The sequence below is a fragment of the Myotis nattereri genome (genome assembly GCF_964212035.1).
Source record: "Myotis nattereri genome assembly, chromosome: 2".
Classification (NCBI taxonomy): Eukaryota; Metazoa; Chordata; class Mammalia; order Chiroptera; family Vespertilionidae; genus Myotis; species Myotis nattereri.
The window spans coordinates 121,538,913-121,558,939 of NC_138076.1; the positions used below are offsets into that span (position 1 = coordinate 121,538,913).

General features: G+C 42.2%; 1 protein-coding gene across 1 annotated transcript in view; it reads right to left on the minus strand.

Annotated features, from left to right (window-relative positions):
* Positions 1–7,204: 7,204 nt before the first annotated feature.
* CCDC77 (coiled-coil domain containing 77) overlaps positions 7,205–20,027 on the minus strand; it is a gene marked incomplete at its 3' end in the record, with an annotated part of 48,140 nt that continues 35,317 nt past the window's right edge. The window contains exons 10-13 of the mRNA XM_081084352.1: positions 14,476–14,695; positions 8,496–8,621; positions 8,245–8,397; positions 7,205–7,351 (exon numbers count right to left, since the gene is read on the minus strand). Coding sequence (XP_080940478.1) covers positions 7,205–7,351; positions 8,245–8,397; positions 8,496–8,621; positions 14,476–14,695 — 646 coding nt within the window. The remainder of the gene's footprint in view (positions 7,352–8,244; positions 8,398–8,495; positions 8,622–14,475; positions 14,696–20,027) is intronic.

A 20,027-nucleotide genomic window follows, 5' to 3' on the forward strand; every position in this document is an offset into this window, starting at 1 on the left:
TCTATAGGTTTCCAGAAAACTTGTTATTCAGACCATTCTTTTATTACTAGGGATCTCCTCTGATCATTAGGTATCTCTCTTGGCCCTCCTATTCTATATGCTTCCCATCTCTGACTCATCCACTGCCTAATTTGAATCAATGATTTAAATTATCTTCTGTATACCAATAATTCCAAATCTCTATCTTTAATCTTAACTTCTCTTCTGATCTCCCTTATCACTAATACCTCATTTCAAATTTACTGGAAATTTGCTTCTCACATATGCTATATCTCAGTTAATGCTGTCATTACACATGGTTCCCCAAGCCAGAAACTTTGGATTTAGAGAATTATCCTTAACTCTTCCCTAACCCTCATATCTCATCCATTATAGGGAAGCAATGTTCACTCTACTTCTAAATCTGTCCCTTCCTCTCTATTCCCAATGTCCCTTTATCTCAGGCTTTGAATTTCTGTTCTGGATAGGGATGCTAGCCATCTCCTCTTGTCTGTTTTCTGTATGCAGTGAGCTGTGACAGTACTGTCTGCTCAAATATTATAGTAAATCTTAGTAGTCCAATTAGTGTGGTGTGGGTGGAGAGGCAGTGAGAAGCATAAGACTGGACCAAAATAACATAGTAATAGGCTATTCTGTTGGGAAAAAATCACATATATTTCCATGGATAAAAAGGTGACTTGACCTAGCTGGTTTGGCTCAATGGATAGAGCATCTGCCTGGGGACTGAAGGATCCCGGGTTTGATTTCAGTTAAGGACACATGCCCAGGTTGCTGGCTCCATCCCCAGTAGGGGGCGTGCAGGAGGCAGCCGATCAATGATTCTCATCATTGATGTTTCTCTCTCTCTCTCCCTTCCTATCTGAAATCAATAAAAAAATATATATTTTTAAAAAGATGAGTTATTATTAAGTTACTCATACGTAGGCTAGAAGACAAAATTGAAAAGGCAAAGCAGATGACACTGATGGCTCTTTTGTAAAGATCTTTTGCACCATCCTTTGCTTTGTTCCTGCAGATCCTGCAGTAAATCCTGGTATTAAGTGACTGTTCCTTGCCTTAATCTGCAGTTTAGGAAATAAACATTTCATTTATTTGTTAATGTGTGACGCTTCTGCTCCACCCTAACTTTTAAGAAAGTGAGTTTGCACTTCAAATTCTTTCAATGCATGAATATCACTAAATATTTCTGATGCCGTTTATTCCCATTTTAAGTTTTCAATTCATGCAAAAGGTAATGAAATATTTGACTTCACATTATTGTATTAAATGAAATTCATGTATTTCTTTTGTCCTATATTACATAACTTTGTCTCCTGTCCTTACACTTTCCAAAATATTCCATTCTTCCATGCCTTCATACATATTGTCCTTCTACCTAGAATGCCCAAATTCTTGTCTGACTCCAAATTCACTTTTACAATTCAGCTCAAATATGACCTCATTTAAGTCACCTTCTCTGTTGTTGTATGTGTGTGTGTTTTGTTGTTGTTAATCCTTACCTGAGGATATTTTTCCCATTGATTTTTAGAGAGAGTGGAAGGAAGGGAGGGAGGGAGAGAGGGAAAGAAATGAGGCAGGGAGAGAGAAACATCAAAGTGAGAGTGACACATTGATTGGTTGCCTCCTGCATGTGCCCTAACCAAAGACTGTTTTCAAGTTCTCTATAAATTTAAGATTCAGAACAATTTCTAGTACATACAAAACATCCTATCTAATAAAAGAGAAACATGGTAATTAGCGTACGACCGCTACCCTTCCCATTGGCTAATCAGGGTGATATGCAAATTAACTGCCAGCCAAGATGGTGGCCGGCAGCCAGGCAGCTTAAACTGAACATGAGGCTTGCTTGCTTCAGTGACGGAGGACTGCAACGTTCCCCACCTGCCTTGCCAGCCTCTGAGCTTGAAGTTTAAGAAACATTGTAACAAATATAGAAGCTAAACAAAACCCCAGAAACCTGCTTTCAGCGAGCCGGGATCTCAGAGCTGGAGTTATACATTGTTTCGATTATAGAACCTAAACAAACCAGATACCTGCTTTCAGCAGCTGAAGCCTCATAGCTGGAGCCAGAGCTAAAGCTGGCCCAGAATAAAAAAAGAAAAAGAAAAAAAGGAGCAGTTGGGAGCTTCAGTCCCAGCCTGAAAACAGCCCTCAGCCCCTCACCCAGACTGGCCAAGCACCCCAGTGGGGACCCCCACCCTGAAGGGTGTGTGACCAGCTGCAAACAGCCATCATCCCCTCATCCAGGCTGGCCAGGCACCCCAGTGGGGACCCCCACCCTGATCCAGGACACCCTTCAGGGCAAACCAGCCGGCCCCCACCCATGCACCAGGCCTCTATTCTATATAGTAAAAGGGTAATATGCCTCCCAGCACTGGGATGAGCGGAGCCGCGAGGCCTCCCGGCACCGGGATCAGTGTGACTGGGGACAGTGCCCAAACCCCCTGATCGCCCTGCGGCTCTGTGTGTGACAGGGGGTGGGGCCACAACCTCCCTATCGGCCCTGCTCTGTTCCTGACAGGGGAAGGCGCTCCAAACCCCTGATCGGCCCTGCTCTGTGGGTGATAGAGGGCGGAGCCCCAACCCCCTGATCCGCCCTGCTCTGTGTGTGACAGGGGGCGGTGCCCCAACTCCCCTATCGGCCCTACTCTGTGAGTGACAGGGGGGAGCTCCTCAACCCCCTGATGGGCCCTGCTCTGTGCGTGACAGGGGGGAGCTCCCCAACCCCCCTGATGGGCCCTGCTCTGTGAGTGACAGGGGGTGGCGCCGCAACCTCCCCATCAACCCTGCCTTGAGTGTGACAGGGGGCGGTGCCCCAACCCCCCAGTCGGCCCTACCCTGAGCGTGACTGAGGTTGGCATTGCAACCTCCCAATCCGCCCTGCTCTGTGAATGACAGGGGGTGTTGCCCCAACTCCCCAATCAGCCCTGCTCTGAGCCCGACCAGGGGCTGCACCTAGGGATTGGGCCTGCCCTCTGCCACCCGGGAGCAGGCCTCAGCCAGCAGGGCGTTATCTCCCGAGGGGTCCCAGACTGCGAGAGGGCACAGGCCAGGCTGAGGGACCCCTCCTTCTCCCCCTGAGTGCACAAATTTTTGTACACTGGGCCTCTAGTCTCAGAATAAGATGCTGAATGAAGAAATGAATGGTATTAAATGCATGTTGCACCCAGCTGGTGTTGCTCAGTGGTTGAGTGTCGACCCATGCACCAAGAAGTCGCCAGTTCAATTCCCAGTCAGGGTACATACCCGGGTTTTGGGCTCAATCCCTGGTGGGGGCTGTGGAGGAGGCAGCCAATCAATGTTTCTCTCTCATTGATGTTTCTATCTCTCTCTCCCTCCCCTTCCTCTCTCCCAAAAATAAATAAAAATATTTTTAAAAAAGATAAATGCATGTTGGAATCTGACTAACAATGGTGGGCTCTTGATAGGAAGTCAATTCAAGCCAAAATATAGATAATAGTTAACTATTACTGAATACCCACTATTTGCTAGGCACAAAACTAAGCTATTTCACTAAGCTTTTAAAAAATATACAACCCATAAAATTCACCCTTTTAAATTATACAATTCAGTGGCTTTTATTGTTTTGTAACCATCACCATTTTCGTGAACCCAAAAAGAAACCCTACACCTATTAGCAGTCACTCCTCATTCTAAACCCCCCTCCTCAGCCTCTGGCAACCACTAACCTACTTTATTTCTATAGATTTGCCTATTGTGACTTTTCGTGTATATGGGCTTATACAATGTGTGGCCTCTGTGTCTGGTTTCTTTAACTTAACATAATGTTCTTAAATATATTTTTTTAATTGATTTTTTACAGAGAGAAAGGGAGAGGGATAGAGAGTTAGAAACATCAATGAGAGAGAAACATCAATCAGGTGCCTCCTGCACACCCCCCACTGGGGATGTGCCCGCAACCAAGGCACATGCCCTAGACCAGAATCGAACCAGGGACCCTTCAGTCCGCAGGCCGACGCTCTATCCACTGAGCCAAACCGGTCAGGGCTGAGCATAATTTTTTTAAAAAATAAGTTTTTATTGATTTTTAGAGAGAGGGAGTGGGAGACAGATATCAATGTGACAACGCAACATCGATTGGCTGCTTCCTACGCGGCCTCTACTGGGGATTGAGCCCCCAACCCACACAAAGTGCCCTGAGCAGTATTCGAACTAGCAACTTCCTGGTGCACAGAATGATGGTCAACCCAACCACACTGGCCAGGGTGAGCATTTGTTAATGTGCTTGTTGGCCATTTATACATACTCTTTAAAGAAATGTCTATCCAGATCCCTTGGCCATTTTTTGTTGTTTTCCTCTTATTGTTAAATTGTAAGAGTTCTTTATATATTTTGGATACTAGATTTTCTCTTAATCCTCATAATCATTCTGCTGAAGTAGGTAGATTCACCTCTAATTTACAGGTGAAGAGACTAGACGCAGGGTCCTCAAACTATGGCCTGCGGGCCACATGCGGCCCGCCGAAAACATTTGTTTTTTTACTTCAAAATAAGATATGTGCAGTGTGCATAGGAATTTGTTCATAGTTTTATTTTAAACTATAGTCCGGCCCTTCAACGTCTGAGGGACAGTGAACTGGCCCCCTGTTTAAAAAGTTTGAGGACCCCTGGACTAGAGCCTTGAGTTTTAAGAAGAGGCATGATTGAATCCACATGTGTGATTCTCCAAAGCCCACGCAGGCTCTTTCCACTACTCTATACTGCTTATTGATGATGGTGTAGTTTTAACTGATGATGTTTAGAGATTGACTACACTAGTGGGCAGTTAATATGAAAATGAATGTCTTTGGAATTGAGGCCCAGGTGTTAATAACTATCAACTGATAGCTGAAGTCAATGGTGGTAGGCCTCAGAGTCATACATAAAATTAAAAAGTTATATTATACTAGAGGCCCCGTGCACGAATTCGTGCCCTGGTGAGGTCCCTTGGCGTAGCCTGTGGGGATCGGGCCAAAACCGGCAGTCCAATGCTGACTGCCACTCCTACTCATCTTGGTCCTGCTGTGCCTGCTGCCACCACTGCTTGGTAGGCACGCTGCTGCTCTGCTGTGGTCTCTGGGCTGCGGTGGCCAGCTGTGAGCCCTGCGTCTGGCACCCGTAGGTCAGCTGAGAGGCACTCCTGCGTGGGAGTGCACTGACCACCCGGGGGCTGCTCCTGCATTGAATGTCTGCCTCCTGGTGGTCAGTGCACATCATAGCAACCAGTCAACCAGTTGTTCAGTTGTTCGGTCATTCTGTCACTTAGGCCTTTATATATATAGACTAGAGGCCTGTTGCACGAAGAGATTTGTGCAATAGGCCTTCCTTTCCCCTGGCTGCTGGCACGGGTTTGCCTCCGGCATCCGGGGCCCAGGCCTTCGCTCTGGCCAAGTTCTGGCCGGAGCTGGCACTGGAAACGTCAGGCTTAGCTGCTCCGCCGGCCCCGGGGCCGTGAGGCCTCGCTGCTCCACTGGCCCTGGAAATGTCAGGCCTCGCTGCTCCACCGGCCCAGGGCTGTCAGGCTTCGCTCCACTGCTTGGAGCCTATGTATGCAAATTAACCACCATCTTTGTTGGTGGTTAATTTGCATATAGCGCTGATTAGCCCATGGGAGGAGTAGTGAAGGTACGGTCAATTACCATGTTTGTCTATTATTAGATAGGATGATCTCTAATTCCTTCTTTCTCTGAAATTATGATTCAGTAGAGTCTGTGTTTTGCCCAGCATCAAAACAGTAAGTAATGAAAAGCCAATTCCTAAAGTATTAGGACACAAGGAAGAACCATCCACTATGTACATCCCTCTAAAGCAGTGGTTCTCAACCTTCTGGCCCTTTAAATACAGTTCCTCATGTTGTGACCCAACCATAAAATTGTTTTCGTTGCTACTTCATAACTGTAATGTTGCTACTGTTATAAATCATAATGTAAATATCTGATATGCAGGATGGTCTTAGGCGACCCCTGTGAAAGGGTCGTTCAACCGCCAAAAGGGTCGCAACCCACATGTTGAGAACTGCTGCTCTAAAGCATTAGGACTGGTCCCTCTAGGAATTTCTGTCCCAATTTATTAGTGAAAAAAACCTGATCTGCTATCATCAGCTCTTTTTTTTTAAGGTAGCATCTCCTACCGACCACTTAATTACCCCTTTCCTTAACACAAATATGAAAACCCAAGTTCTTTCCATGGGTTTGTCCTGGGTAAATCATAAAATGCCATACTAAGCTAAGACTAACTAATTTCCCAGAGGCTGTCCAGGTACACACACAATTACTTTGTCTCAAATGCATAGCAATTTTCCCAAAAGATATAGATGGAAAAATGAAAAAGTATTAGTGTCACCATCTTTAGTACTATCTTTGCTACCTCCAATACCAGACAACTTCAAGGGACACATTTAGGAAAACTTTAATACTTGTACAGAACTGTAGAGACCATGGAACAAGTAAGTAAACCAAGTCACTAATAAAGTATAAATGTGCTTTTAACACGAAATTATAGAAAACTCAAAGACAATATTTTCATTACATATTTTATTAAAAAATAGTTAATTTAAAATATATAAATTATTTAAAAATGTTACTGGTACAATACTTAACTTTTCATACAAGGATTATTTAAGTTTTACTCACTCTTAACCAAAGTGGCAACTTTATTTTCCTAGATACATTTTGCCTAAGAGCAGGGTCTCTATCGCCCTCTGGTGAAACTTTGAGATTGGGTGTCCATAAAAGTAATTCAGGCCTCCCAACTCTCAAGTGAAGAAAATTACATAACAGAATTACTGCCTATTCACACTCCTTTGTCTCCTCAAGGAAAGTGTTCCTCCTAATGACACTCAGCCACGCTCATAGCAAACATCCTTCCTTCTTAAGTTTTCACGGTCACTGTCTTCTTAAAAAACAAAAACCTCTCATTATAAATGGGAAAAATATGTGGTCTCTAAGTAATTTAGGTTATAATCCAGACTAACAAAACACGCATACAAAAAAGCAAAAACGGTGAATAGGACAGCAAAAATGATACAGTTTAGTATGCACAAATGGCTTTTTTTTAGTGGTCCCTGATTCTTCACCCTGTCTTTATAATAATGGGTACCACCATTCTAGTCAACTCTGCCCACAGTTTCTGGGAGAAGATGACATTTTTCTCAGATTTCACAAAAAGACTCACTACAGACCAGGGCCATTTCTAAAAGTAAGTATCAACAGAGTCTAAGTTCATTCTCCAGACCAAATACTTTGGACTTTAGGTTCTTCAGTTCTCCTTGTATCTTATGTGCTCGTTTATTGCTGTCACGAACCTCACACAGAATGGCAAGATCCTGGTTTGCCCGGGAATTAACTGTTACCTAGAGATTTAAAAGAAGAAGAAGAAGAAGAAGAAGAAAGGATTACAGCATATGCCAGAGGAGAGGAATTAGTCATAAAGACCAAACTATTATGGGACATCATAGTTTATGACACATTTGGTACACAAGGAAAATTCAGTTCTTAGTTTTAGTGATTAACAAAAAGATAGTAATGTAGAATAAAAGAGCCCAATATAAACATCACTGGTAAATTTGTCAAAGAAAGTACCTCTTCTTTTTTACAAGCAACTTTGGAGTATAGTGATGATAGGTGGACAACTAATTTAAGTCTCTGTAAAAAGGTTCTTGAGGCAACTTTGTTTCTAAATAAAGCTGTGTCTGGTAGGGAAAAATTATTTTATTATTCAATTACTCACTTTCCTTGCTTGTAAAAAAAAACATGGTTCTTTGAATCTACTTCTTGAATTGGGAGGGATGAAAATTTCTGTTAATTTTAGCTTAAATAAAAGTATAATGATGCAGTCATTCAATTATTTTTGTCTTCTCTGTAGTGTGTACTTGTTTTAAAAATATTTTTTTATTGATCCCAGAGAGAAAGAGGAAGGGATAAAAAGATAGAAACATCAATGATAAGAGAGAATCATCGGTAAGCTGCCTCCTGCACACCCCACACTAAGGATCGAGCCTGCAACCCAGGCATGTGCCCTGATGGGAATCAAACCATGACCTCCTGGTTCATAGGTAGACACTCAAACACTGAGCCACGCCAGTCGGGCTAGTATGTACTTGTTAAACTAATTTTAGTGAGACTGAAAGGATGCTGATCCATCAGTACCTACTATCAGGGAAGCAGCACATCTTTCTTCTGAGGAGCCCTGCTGACCATGTTTTCTCACTTGTACCCCTTTTAGTAATTCAGGCTCAGGAATTACCTTATACAGCATTTGTTCCAAGTCTTTCAGTTTCTGCCTGAGAATCTTAATATCTGTTTTAAAGCCTTCTACTTCCAAGGTACGCCGATTCTCCAAGGCCTCATAGCGTTTTGTCATTACTTGTAAACGCTTCCCCATCTTGTTAGAGCGATCCTAAATACAGGGAAATGGAAAGGCATATGAAGATGAGGGGAGCATTCCCTGAGCCATCAGACTTCACACACTATCATAAGTGGCAGAGAATTTTGTACCTTGAAGATCTCTCTCCTCATTCCTTCTTCCTCACGAATTCGGGCAAGTTCTTCTTCTAGGGAAATGCACTGTTCTTGGTACATGTTGGACAGCTTTTTCTCTTGTATTAACTTATCCCTTAGGGACTGCAGGTCAAAAGTGAAAAACAACACTCAGTTCTATAATTTAGATAATTCAAATAGCATTTAGGTAAAGAGAAAAAGGAATGAAAGGATTTCCAGTACAAATGAGTTAAGTAACAAGACAGCAAGGGACTTTGGAGAACATTTGAAAGACGATTCTGTTAGCCTTTTTCTAAAGTATACACAGTAGAAATCCTTTAAAATAAAACAAATATTTTTGGCTCTTTGAAGAATTGGTAATGAAGTTCAGAACTGTCCCGAGTAAGGCATAATAATATAGTTGACCCTCCGATCTGCAGGTTCCACATCCATGGATTCAACCAAACAGGAAACAAAAACAAACAAACAAAAGGTACACTGTTGCTGACACATACTATGTAGTTAGGCCTACTTAACATGTACAGATTCCTCCGCAACCCCCGCCCCCCGTCATTATTCCCTAAACCAATGATTTTCAACCTCTTCCATCTCATGGCACACATAAACTTTAACTAAAATTCTGCATCACACCAAAAATATATTTTTTGCCGATTTGAAAAAAAAAGGTATAATTTTGGTTCATTCATATCAGACGGCGATTGTTGTGTTGGCTGTTGTCATTTTTTTTTAAATATTTTTTTATTTATTTCAGAGAGGAAGGGAGAGGAGAGTGAGATAGAAACATCAATGATGAAAGAGAATCATTGATCGGCTGCCTCCTGCACGCCCACAACCTAGGCATGTGCCCTTGACCGGAATCGAATCTGGGACCCTTTAGTCCACAGGCCAACGCTCTATCCACTGAGCCAAATCACCTAGGGCGGCTATGGTCATTTTTCAATTTGACAACCTAAAGGAAAAGAGGTCAGTGCCCTGACCAAAGAGTCAGGTATTGAATATTTTAAAATTCTTGCAGCATACCAGTTGGTAATCGCTGCCCTAAATGATACAGTATAACAACCATTTACATAGCATTTACATAGTTGTTTCTTTAAAAAAATATTTTTTTCACTGATTTCAGAGAGGAAGAGAGAAATAGAAAAATCAATAATGAGAATCACTGATAGGCTGCCACTTTTGCATGCCCTCTACTGGGGATGGAGCCCACAACTTGGGCATGTGCCCTAAGTGGGAATCGAACCATGACCTCCTGGTTCATAGGTCAATGTTCAACCACTGAGCAACACCAACTGGGGTACATAGCATTTACATTGTATTAGGTATTATGAGTAGAGATGATTTAAAGTATATGGGAGGATGTGTATAGATTAATACAAATACTATGCTATTTTATATATGGAACTTGAGCAACCATGGATTTTGGTGTCTGGAACCAATCCCCTGCAGATACCAAGGAACTACTGTACATGTTTGGGGGCACATTTCTGAAGTTCTTTAAGAAGAAAGAAACATCAACAATACTTATATGCCGAAACCGGTTTGGCTCAGTGGATAGAGCGTCGGCCTGCGGACTGAAAGGTCCCAGATTCGATTCCAGTCAAGGTTATGTACCTGGGTTGCGGGCATATCCCCAGTGGAAGATGTGCAGGAGGCAGTTGATCGATGTTTCTCTCTCATCGATGTTTCTAACTCTCTATCTCGCTCCCTTCCTCTCTGTAAAAAATCAATAAAATATATTTTAAAACAACAACAACAACAACAAAACAATACTTATACATGTCACACTGAGAAGTCAGAATGATCTTTAAAAAAAGCTAAGTAAGATCGTGTTACTTCCTTAAATACAGACCTGGGGAAAGAACATTCTAGGCAGAGAAAAGAATAAGTTTAAAGGTCCTGGAGTATGGACAAGCAAAAGGAAGAATATAAGGTTAAAGAGAAATAAGCAAGGAGGAAGTGGTACACCAGGAGGTTGAGGGTGTGTGTAGCAGCCAGTCATGGAGGGCCACCCTTCCAACCTCCTTGTATAACACTTCCTTTTTAAACATACATACTCCAGGGCCTTTAAACTTGCTCTTCCCTCTCCCTGGAATGCTCCCTCCTAGATCTAACGGCAAGCTAAATCCCATTTTTCAGGCCTCAGTAAAAACACGAGGCTTAAGAGAGTGTCTCTGTTACTCCATAAAACTAGACTTCCAGCAACTACATATCATCTTCATATAATCCTTTTACTTCCTTAACATCAATTTATCATAATAATTTTCTCTTTTAAATTTTTTATTTTTATTTATTGATTTTAGAGAAAGAGAAAGGAGAGAGAGAGAAAGAAACATCTACTTGTTGTTCCACTTATTTATGCATTCATTGGTTGATTCTTGTATGTGACCTGACAGGGGATCAAACCCACAACCTTGGTAATCAGGACAATGCTCTAACTACCTGACCCAGCTCATCTATCCTTTTTTTAAAAAATATATTTTTTTATTGATTTCAGAGAGGAAGGAAGAGGGAGAGAGAGAGAGAGAGAGAAACATCAATGATGAGAGAGAATCACTGATTGGCTACCTCCAGCCTGCCCCACATTGGGGATCAAGCCTGCAACCTGTGCATGTGCCCTGACTGGGAATCAAACCATGAACTCCTGGTTCATAGGTCGACACTCAACCACCGAGGCATGCCAGCTGGGCTATCCTTTTTCTTTTTTTTCAATATATTTTTTATTGATTTCAGAGAGGAAGGGAGAGGGAGAGAGTGATAGAAACATCAAAGATGAGGGAGAATCATCAACCAGCTGCCTCCTGCATGCCCCACACTGGGATTTAGCCTGCAACCTGGGCATGTGCCCCTGATTGGAGTCGAATCCAGGACCTTCAGTCCATAGGCCAATACTCTATCCACTGAGCTAAACCAGCTAGGTCTGGGCTACCCTTTTTTGATTGTTAATGCTTCTGTTTTCTCACCCATTAAGATATAAATGCGATGCATAGCTGGAATGGTTCAGTGGCTGAGCCTGCACCCATGAACCAGGAAGTAACACTTCAATTGCAAATCAGGGCACATGCCCAGGTTGCAGGCTCCATCCCAGGTAGTGGGGGGATGTAGGAGGCAGCCAATAGATGATTCTCTCTCATCATTGGTGTATCTATCTCCCTGTCTTTTTCCCTTTATCTCTGAAATCAATAAAAACATATTTTTTAAAGAGATGTAAATGCCATGATAAGCAGACCTGGTCAAGCTTATTTACTGCTATAGACCCAGAGCCTAGCCCATAATAGGAGTGCCTTAAATATCTGTTGAATGAACCCTGGCTGGTGTAGCTCAGTGGGAAAGCATCGGACCAAGGACTAAAGGGTTGTGGGTTTGATTCCCAGCCAAGGACACGTACCTGGGTACCGGTTCAATCCTTGCCCCAGTCGAGGTGCATGTGGGAGGCAACCAATCAATGTGTCTCTCACATCTATGTTTCTCTCTCTCTCTCTCCTTCCTTACTTCCTCTCTTCTACCCTCTCAAAAGTCAATGGAAAGGTATCCTTTGGTGACAATTACAAAAAAAAATATTTGTTGAATGAAATGAATGAATGGAGAGAAACCAAGATGGCAGCATAGGTAAACACCGGAGTTTGCTGCCTCGAACAACCACTTCAAAAATACAAATAAAAGACGGAACGGACATCACCCAGAACCACAGGAAAGCTGGCTGAGGGGAAATTCTACAACTAGAAAGAGAACAGCATACCGAGACTCAGAGGAGGCGCAGTGCGGAAAATACAAAGGTGCGGAGGTGCGCGTGGAGTGGGCTGGTGGCTGAGGGTGTGGTTGTCTGTTTCAATTGGGAGGGAGTCGCAGACTCTGAGCTCCAGTTCTGGGCGCGTCTCTAGGGACCCAGACTCAAACAGGAGAAGCAGGACTGTCTGGCATCGGTCAGAACGCAAGGGCAGCTTTCTCTCCGAGGTTTGCAGCAGTTGCTGGGACTCTGAGAGGCAGAGCCTCTGGGGACAACACTGAGAGTAGCCATAACTGCTCCCTCCTCCCGCCCTGTTGATCCCGTGAGACCCGCCCCACCCAAGCCCTGCACAGAGCCATTTGCCGGATAGCCTCAGGCAAACGCTAGATTAGCACCTCCCCAGAGGACAGAAGTTTTCCCACTGCAGACACAGCTGATTCTCACAGCCAGTTGGCCTGGAGGTCAAATCCCCCTAGTATTAACTACAACAATCAAGGCTTAACTACAACAAGACTGCGCACAAAGACCACTAGGGGGTGCACCAAGAAAGCATAAAAAATGCAGAGACAAAGAAACAGGACAAAACTGTCAATGGAGGATATTGAGTTCAGAACCACACTTTCAAGGTCTCTCAAGAATTGTCTAGAAGCTGCCGATAAACTTATTGAGATCTACAAGAAATCTAATGAGACCCTCGATGCTGTGATAAAGAACCAACTAGAAATTAAGCATACACAGACTGAAATAAAGAATATTATACAGACTCCCAACAGCAGACCAGAGGAGCGCAAGAATCAAGGCAAAGATTTGAAATGTGAAGAAGCAAAAAACACCCAACTGGAAAAGCAAAATGAAAAAAGAATCCAAAAATACGAAGATAGTGTAAGGAGCCTCTGGGACAGCTTCAAGCGTACCAACATCAGAATTATAGGGGTGCCAGAAGATGAGAGAGAGCAAGATATTGAAAACCTATTTGAAGACATAATGACAGAAAACTTCCCCCACCTGGTGAAAGAAATAGACTTACAGGTCCAGGAAGCACAGAGAACCCCAAACAAAAGGAATCCAAAGAGGACCACACCAAGACACATCATCATTAAAATGCCAAGAGCAAAAGACAAAGAGAGAATCTTAAAAGCAGCAAGAGAAAGAAACTCATTTACCTACAAGGGAATACCCATACGACTGTCAGCTGATTTCTCAACAGAAACTTTGCAGGCCAGAAGGGAGTGGCAAGAAATATTCAAAGTGATGAATGCCAAGAACCTACAACCAAGATTACTTTATCCAGCAAAGCTATCATTCAGAATTGAAGGTCAGATAAAGAGCTTCACAGATAAGGAAAAGCTAAAGGAGTTCATCACCACCAAACCAGTATTATATGAAATGCTGAAAGGTATCCTTTAAGAAGAGGAAGAAGAAAAAGGTAAAGATACAAATTATGAACAACAAATATGCATCTATCAACAAGGGAATCTAAGAATCAAGTGAATAAATAATCTGATGAACAGAATGAACTGTTGATTATAATAGAATCAGGGACATAGAAAGGGAATGGGCCGAAACCGGTTTGGCTCGGTGGATAGAGCGTCAGCCTGCAGACTGAAAGGTCCCAGGTTCGATTCCAGTCAAGGGCATGTACCTGGGTTGCGGGCACATCCCCGGTGGGAGATGTGCAGGAGGTAGCTGATCGCTGTTTCTCTCTCATCAATGTTTCTAACTCTCTATCTCTCTCCCTTCCTCTCTGTGAAAAATCAATAAAATATATTTTAGAAAAAAAAAAAGAGAAAGAGAAAGGGAATGGACTGACTATTCTTGGGGGGGAAAGGGATGTGGGAGATGCGGGAAGAGACTGGACAAACATTGTGCACCTATGAATGAGGACAGTGGGTGGGGAGTGAGGACGGAGGGTGGGGTAGGAACTGGAAGGAGGGGAGTTATGGGGGGGGGAAAGAGGAACAAATGTAATAATCTGAACAATAAAGATTTAATAAAAAAAAGAAAAAAAGAAATGAATGAATGAATGAATAAATCAATTGATTGATCGATCAATCAATCATTTCATTTTCTAAATCTCTAAACACTGTAATGATGAGCTATTCTTTGAAACCTGTTTCTTGAGTTTATTGCTACATCAGCTCCTGGACTAAATGGATCTTATATGATAATTCTGGGGTTCTTTGGAATTCTCTGAGTTTTTCAAATTCTTGCAGAAAAAACAAAAAAGAATTTCTGTAAATATACAGAAACTACCTTAATATATTCATTTTGCTTGCGATGACTCTCATGAACAACTGGGCAACCTTTACCAATTTTATCTTCTTTCTTCTTACACTGTGCCCTGTATTGCTTAATCTTTGACATCAACTGATCCTTTTCAAGCATCCACGACTTCTCCTTCTTTTGGTTTTCAAATCTAAGTTGCAAAAAGTCTTTGGTGCTCTCATAGAGCAGTTCTTGGATGTGATGGAGACTATGAAAGAAAGTACAAAAGTGGACATGAAGATGCTTACATAGCACATACGACACAGTTATTCCAAACAAAGAAAAGATATAGATTCTTTAAAAATTATACAATAAGTTATGTAAAATATAATTAGCAGTTTTAAAAAATACAATCTGAGTACTGACAACGACAGAAGTTTTATTGAACAAAGTGTAATGTATGTACCCATGCTCACTGTTTCACAAACTGGTCTTTACATATATTTTTCCGAGTACTAATTGCAGGTTATATAATTATTAGGACTACAGAAATATTTACACATAGCCTGCATCAGTATGGGCTATCCCAAGACACTAGACTATGATAAAGAAGTAACTCATAGCATTCTGACTGAGGGTTAACACAAATTCTAAAATATCAAAAACAGCTTTGTGTTTATGCTGTGCTCCACATGTAAACTGCACAATATCAAATCTTGTTTTGTTTTCAAGATCAACTTCCTCTCTGCAGTCATCTAGACAACTTCAGGCCATTTAATTTCTCCATTGTCTGAAATTCTTTATCAGTTTAAATCTAGTCTCCTTGCCGAAACCAGTTTGGCTCAGTGGATAGAGCATTGGCCTGCGGACCGAAAGGTCCCGGGTTCGATTCCAGTCAGGGGCATGTACCTGGGTTGCGGGCACATTCCCAGTGGGAGATGTGCAGGAGGCAGCTGATTGATGTTTCTCTCTCATCAATGTTTCTAACTCTCTATCTCTCTCCCTTCATCTCTGTAAAAAAATCAATAAAATATATTTTTTAAAAAAAGGGTAAATGGCCGAAACCAGTTTGGCTCAGTGGATAGAGCATCGGCCTGCGGACTGAAAGGTCCCAGGTTCGATTCCGGTCAAGGGCATGTACCTGGGTTGTGGGCACATCCCCAGTGGGAGATGTGCAGGAGGCAGCTGATCGATGTTTCTCTCTCATCGATGTTTCTAACTCTCTATTTCTCTCCCTTCCTCTCTGTAAAAAATCAATAAAATATATTTTTTAAAAAAAGGGTAAATGATTTGCATTTAAAATCAATTAAAAAAAAATCTAGTCTCCTGTGTTATAATTCAACTTGCTTATAAACTGTCAGGTTCTAACTATCAACATGCATGTTTTCCAACCTGAGTGAAACCACATACTTACTTATCATATATCTTTGTCCCACTATCACCAAACTAATAGACATACACAAGGTATTAAACAGATTCCTGCCGATTATTGAGATATAGAAAAATGATGTTTCTCTCTATAACAAAAAATATCCCTAGAAGTAAGCAACCCATTGATTTAATAGCAACACCTAGAAAAATACTGTATCAAATAATATAGCTGTTTGCAAAGAATATTAAATACTGTGAGACAATCACTATAATTTTCCACAGAACAAATAATGTCAGATCCATTTAGTTCTTTTCATGAGTAAAAGATAAGAGAAAAATGATAGCCTAACGCCAGGCACAAAGTAGAATAACTGTCAGTAAGTTAAAATATATATATTTAGATATATGTATGTGTATAAAGAGGGAGAGACTGATTGAGTTACCACAAAGTTATCTCTTCCTTTCAATGAGTTATTTTATTCTATCTGACATTATGTTCTCAATTACAGACTGGGAAGTATGGTCTTGTTAATGTATCAATGGTTTGAAAGTGACACCAAAAGGGCACTTGGATTTCATGCCATTTAATATCCTTAGGATGACATAATGGAAGGAACTGATCACGCAGTCAGACATGCAGATGATGCTAAACGAGGGTGGTTATTAATATTCTGAAAAACAAATATAAAATTACAAATTACTATGACAATTAAAAAATACTGTTCCCAGGAGGAGGAGCCTAGATGGCGGCATAGGTAAAAGCGGCTCTTGCATCCTCCCACGACCACATCAAAATTACAACTAAACCACAGAACAACCATCATTCAGGACCACCTGAAATCTGGCTGAATGGAAGGCCCCAAACTGCAGAATTAAAGCAGAAGCCACGTTGAGACTGGTAGGAAGGAGGGAGGTGTGGAATGGGTGTGGAGTTTTTTTAATCCAGAGGGATAAGTTGGCCACAGAGCCCCCCCTCATTTTCTCACTCCATTGTAAGGAATAAGGGGTCCCAGTCCCACACCAGACTCCTCAGTCCAGGGTTCCAGTGCTGGGAAGAGAAGTCCCCATAACTCCAGGCTGTAAAAACCATGAGTGACATGGGGGCTGCTGGAGTCCCAAGCAGTACCTCTTAAAGGGCCGGTACACAGACTTACTCTGACTCACTCCCTCTGAGTTCCAATGCTGGGGCAGCAGCTTGAAAGGATCTAGGGACATACAGGGAGGAACTAAATTGTCTGGCATCAGGGCAAGAACTGGGGGGCAGCTTTCTCTCAGACAAAAGTGCTGGCAGAGGTCATTGTCCCTTTGCTGAGACACAGTGCCGACAGGAAGTTGCCATACCTGAGTTTCCCTCAACCTGGCTCACACTGTTAGCTCTGCCCTGATTGGATTCACTGAGACCCTGCCCCACCCAATTTGTAGCCCCACCCAAACTGTTTGCAGTGGCTTTTCTATATGAATGGCCTGTCCTGGCTCAGGCTTCAGACTTTCCTAAAATCTCTCAAACAAGCAACAGCTGGTGTCAGTATGTCCCATACCACTCAGTAAGAGGTCCCAGGCCCAGCACTAGAAGCAGCCTGCCTTGTTTCACAGTTTGGCCTCTCCAAACTCAATGCAAGTAGCAGCCATGTGCAGATCACCCTATAGCTTGTGCTGGGTGGCCCCAGGCAGGAGGACCCACAGCCAGAGCACCTGGTGGTCAGCTTCAGACCACAACAGATTACAACCCTACCACATCAACCAGTGACATATTCAAGGGGTAGACTTGATGAGCACCAAAGCCCCACTGAAGTCCTGCTCCATAGAGGCATCTCCTGCAGAGCAGATCTTCTGCTGCAGTTGCAGCCGGTTCGCACAGCCAATTGGCCTGGGGATCAATTCCTCCTAGTGATGCCATCAAGCTCAACTACAGCAGGATGGTGCACACAGCCCACAGAGGGGTGCACCTAGAGTGCCCAACTCAGATGACTGGGGAGGCTGAGCCACTAGGCCCTACAGGACACCTACTACACAAGGCCACTCTACCAATTCCAGGAGACATAGCAACTTTACCTAATATAGAACCAAATACAGCGAAGCAGCCAATATGCAGAGACAAAGAAACATGTCAGAAATGAAAGAGCAGGAGAAATCTCCAGAAAAAGAAGTAAAAGAAATGGAAGCAAGAAACCTACCATATACAGAGTTCAAAACAATGGTTACAAGGATGCTCAAGGAAGTTGAGAACTTCAAGGAACTTAGTGAGAACATCAACAACATAAAAAATGACCAGTTAGAAATGAAGGATACACTAACTGAAATTAAGAATAACTTACAAGGGCCGAAACCGGTTTGGCTCAGTGGATAGAGCGTCGGCCTGCGGACTGAGAGGTCCCAGGTTCGATTCCGGTCAAGGGCATGTACCTGGGTTGCGGGCATATCCCCAGTGGGAGATGTGCAGGAGGCAGCTGATCGGTGATTCTCTCTCATCGATGTTTCTAACTCTCTATCTCTCTCCCTTCCTCTCTGTAAAAAATCAATAAAATATATTAAAAAAAAAAAAGAATAACTTACAAGGAATCAACAGTAGATTAAATGGGCAAAGGACCTAAATAGACACTTTTCGAAAGAGGACATTCAGAAAGCCAAGAGACCTATGAAAACATGCTCAAAGTCACTAATCATCTGAGAGATGCAAATCAAAACAACAATGAGGTACCATCTCACAACTGACAGAATGGCTATCATCAACAAATCAACAAACAACAAGTGTTGGCGAGGATGCAGAGAAAAAGGAACCCTCCTGTACTGCTGGTGGGAATGCAGACTGGTGCAGCCACTGTGGGAAACAGTATGGCGTTTCCTCAAAAATTTAAAAATGGAACTGCCATTTGACCCAATAATACCACTTCTAGGAATATATCCCAAGAAGACAGAAACACCAATCAGAAAGGACATATGCACCCCTATGTTCATAGCAACACAATTTACAATAGCTAAGATTTGGAAACAGCCTAAATGCCCATCAGCAGGTGAGTGGATTAGAAAACTGTGGTACATCTACACAATAAAATACTATGCTGCTGTAAAAAAGAAGGAATTCTTACCATTTGCAACAGCATGTATGGAACTGGAGAGCATTATGCTAAGTGAAATAAGTCAGTTAGTGAAAGATAAATACCACATGATCTCACTCATTTGTGGAATATAAAAAACATTATAAAGTGTTGAACAAAAATAGAGGCAAAGAAGCATTGAACAGACTGTCAAACTACAGTGGGAAGGCAGGGGAGAGGGAGGGGGTAAGAGATCAACTGAAGGACTTGTATTCATGCATATAAGCACAACCAATAGACACAAGACACTGGGGGGGAGAGGGTGAGGGCTGGGGGGTAGAGGAGGCCGGGAGGAGGTCAATGCGGGGGGGGAGGGGAAGGAGACTTATGTACTATTTGTAATACCTTAAACAATAAAATAAAATAAAATAAAATAAAATAAAATAAAATAAAATAAAAAACACAGTAGAGTAGAGGACACCAAGAATCAACTCAGCAATTTGGAATATGAGGAAGTAAAAACACCCAATCAGAACATCAAAAAGAAAAAAGAATCCCAAAATATGAAGACTAAGGAGCCTCTGGGACAACTTCAAGCAAACTATTCAAATCATAGGGCTTCCCAAAAGAGAAGAAAGGGAGCAAGAAGTTAAAAACCTATTTGAAGAAATAATGACAGAAAACTTCCCTTACCTGGTGAAAGAAATAGACATACTAGTACAAGTCCAGGAAGCACAGAATCCCAAACAAGATGAACCCAAAGAGGCCCACACCAAGACACATTATAATTTAAATGACAAAGGTTAAAGACAAAGAGAAAATCTTAAAAGCAGCAAGAGAAAAGCAGTTAGTTACCTACAAGGAAGCACCCATATGACTGTCAGCTGATTTCTCAACAGAAGCTTTGCAAGTCAGAAGGAAGTGGCAAGGACACTATTCAAAGTGATGAATAGCAAGGACCTACAACAAAGATTACTCTACTCAGCAAAGCTCTCATTAGAATTAAAGGTCAGATAAAGAGCTTCATAGACAAGAAAAAGTTAAAGGAGTTCATCATCAACAAACCAGTATTACATGAAATGTTAAAGGGTATTCTTAAGAAAAGGGAGGAGGAGGGAGGAGGAAGGAGAAAGGCAAAAGGAGGAAAGAGGAGTAGAAGGAGGAGAAAAAGATCACAATATAAACAATAAAATG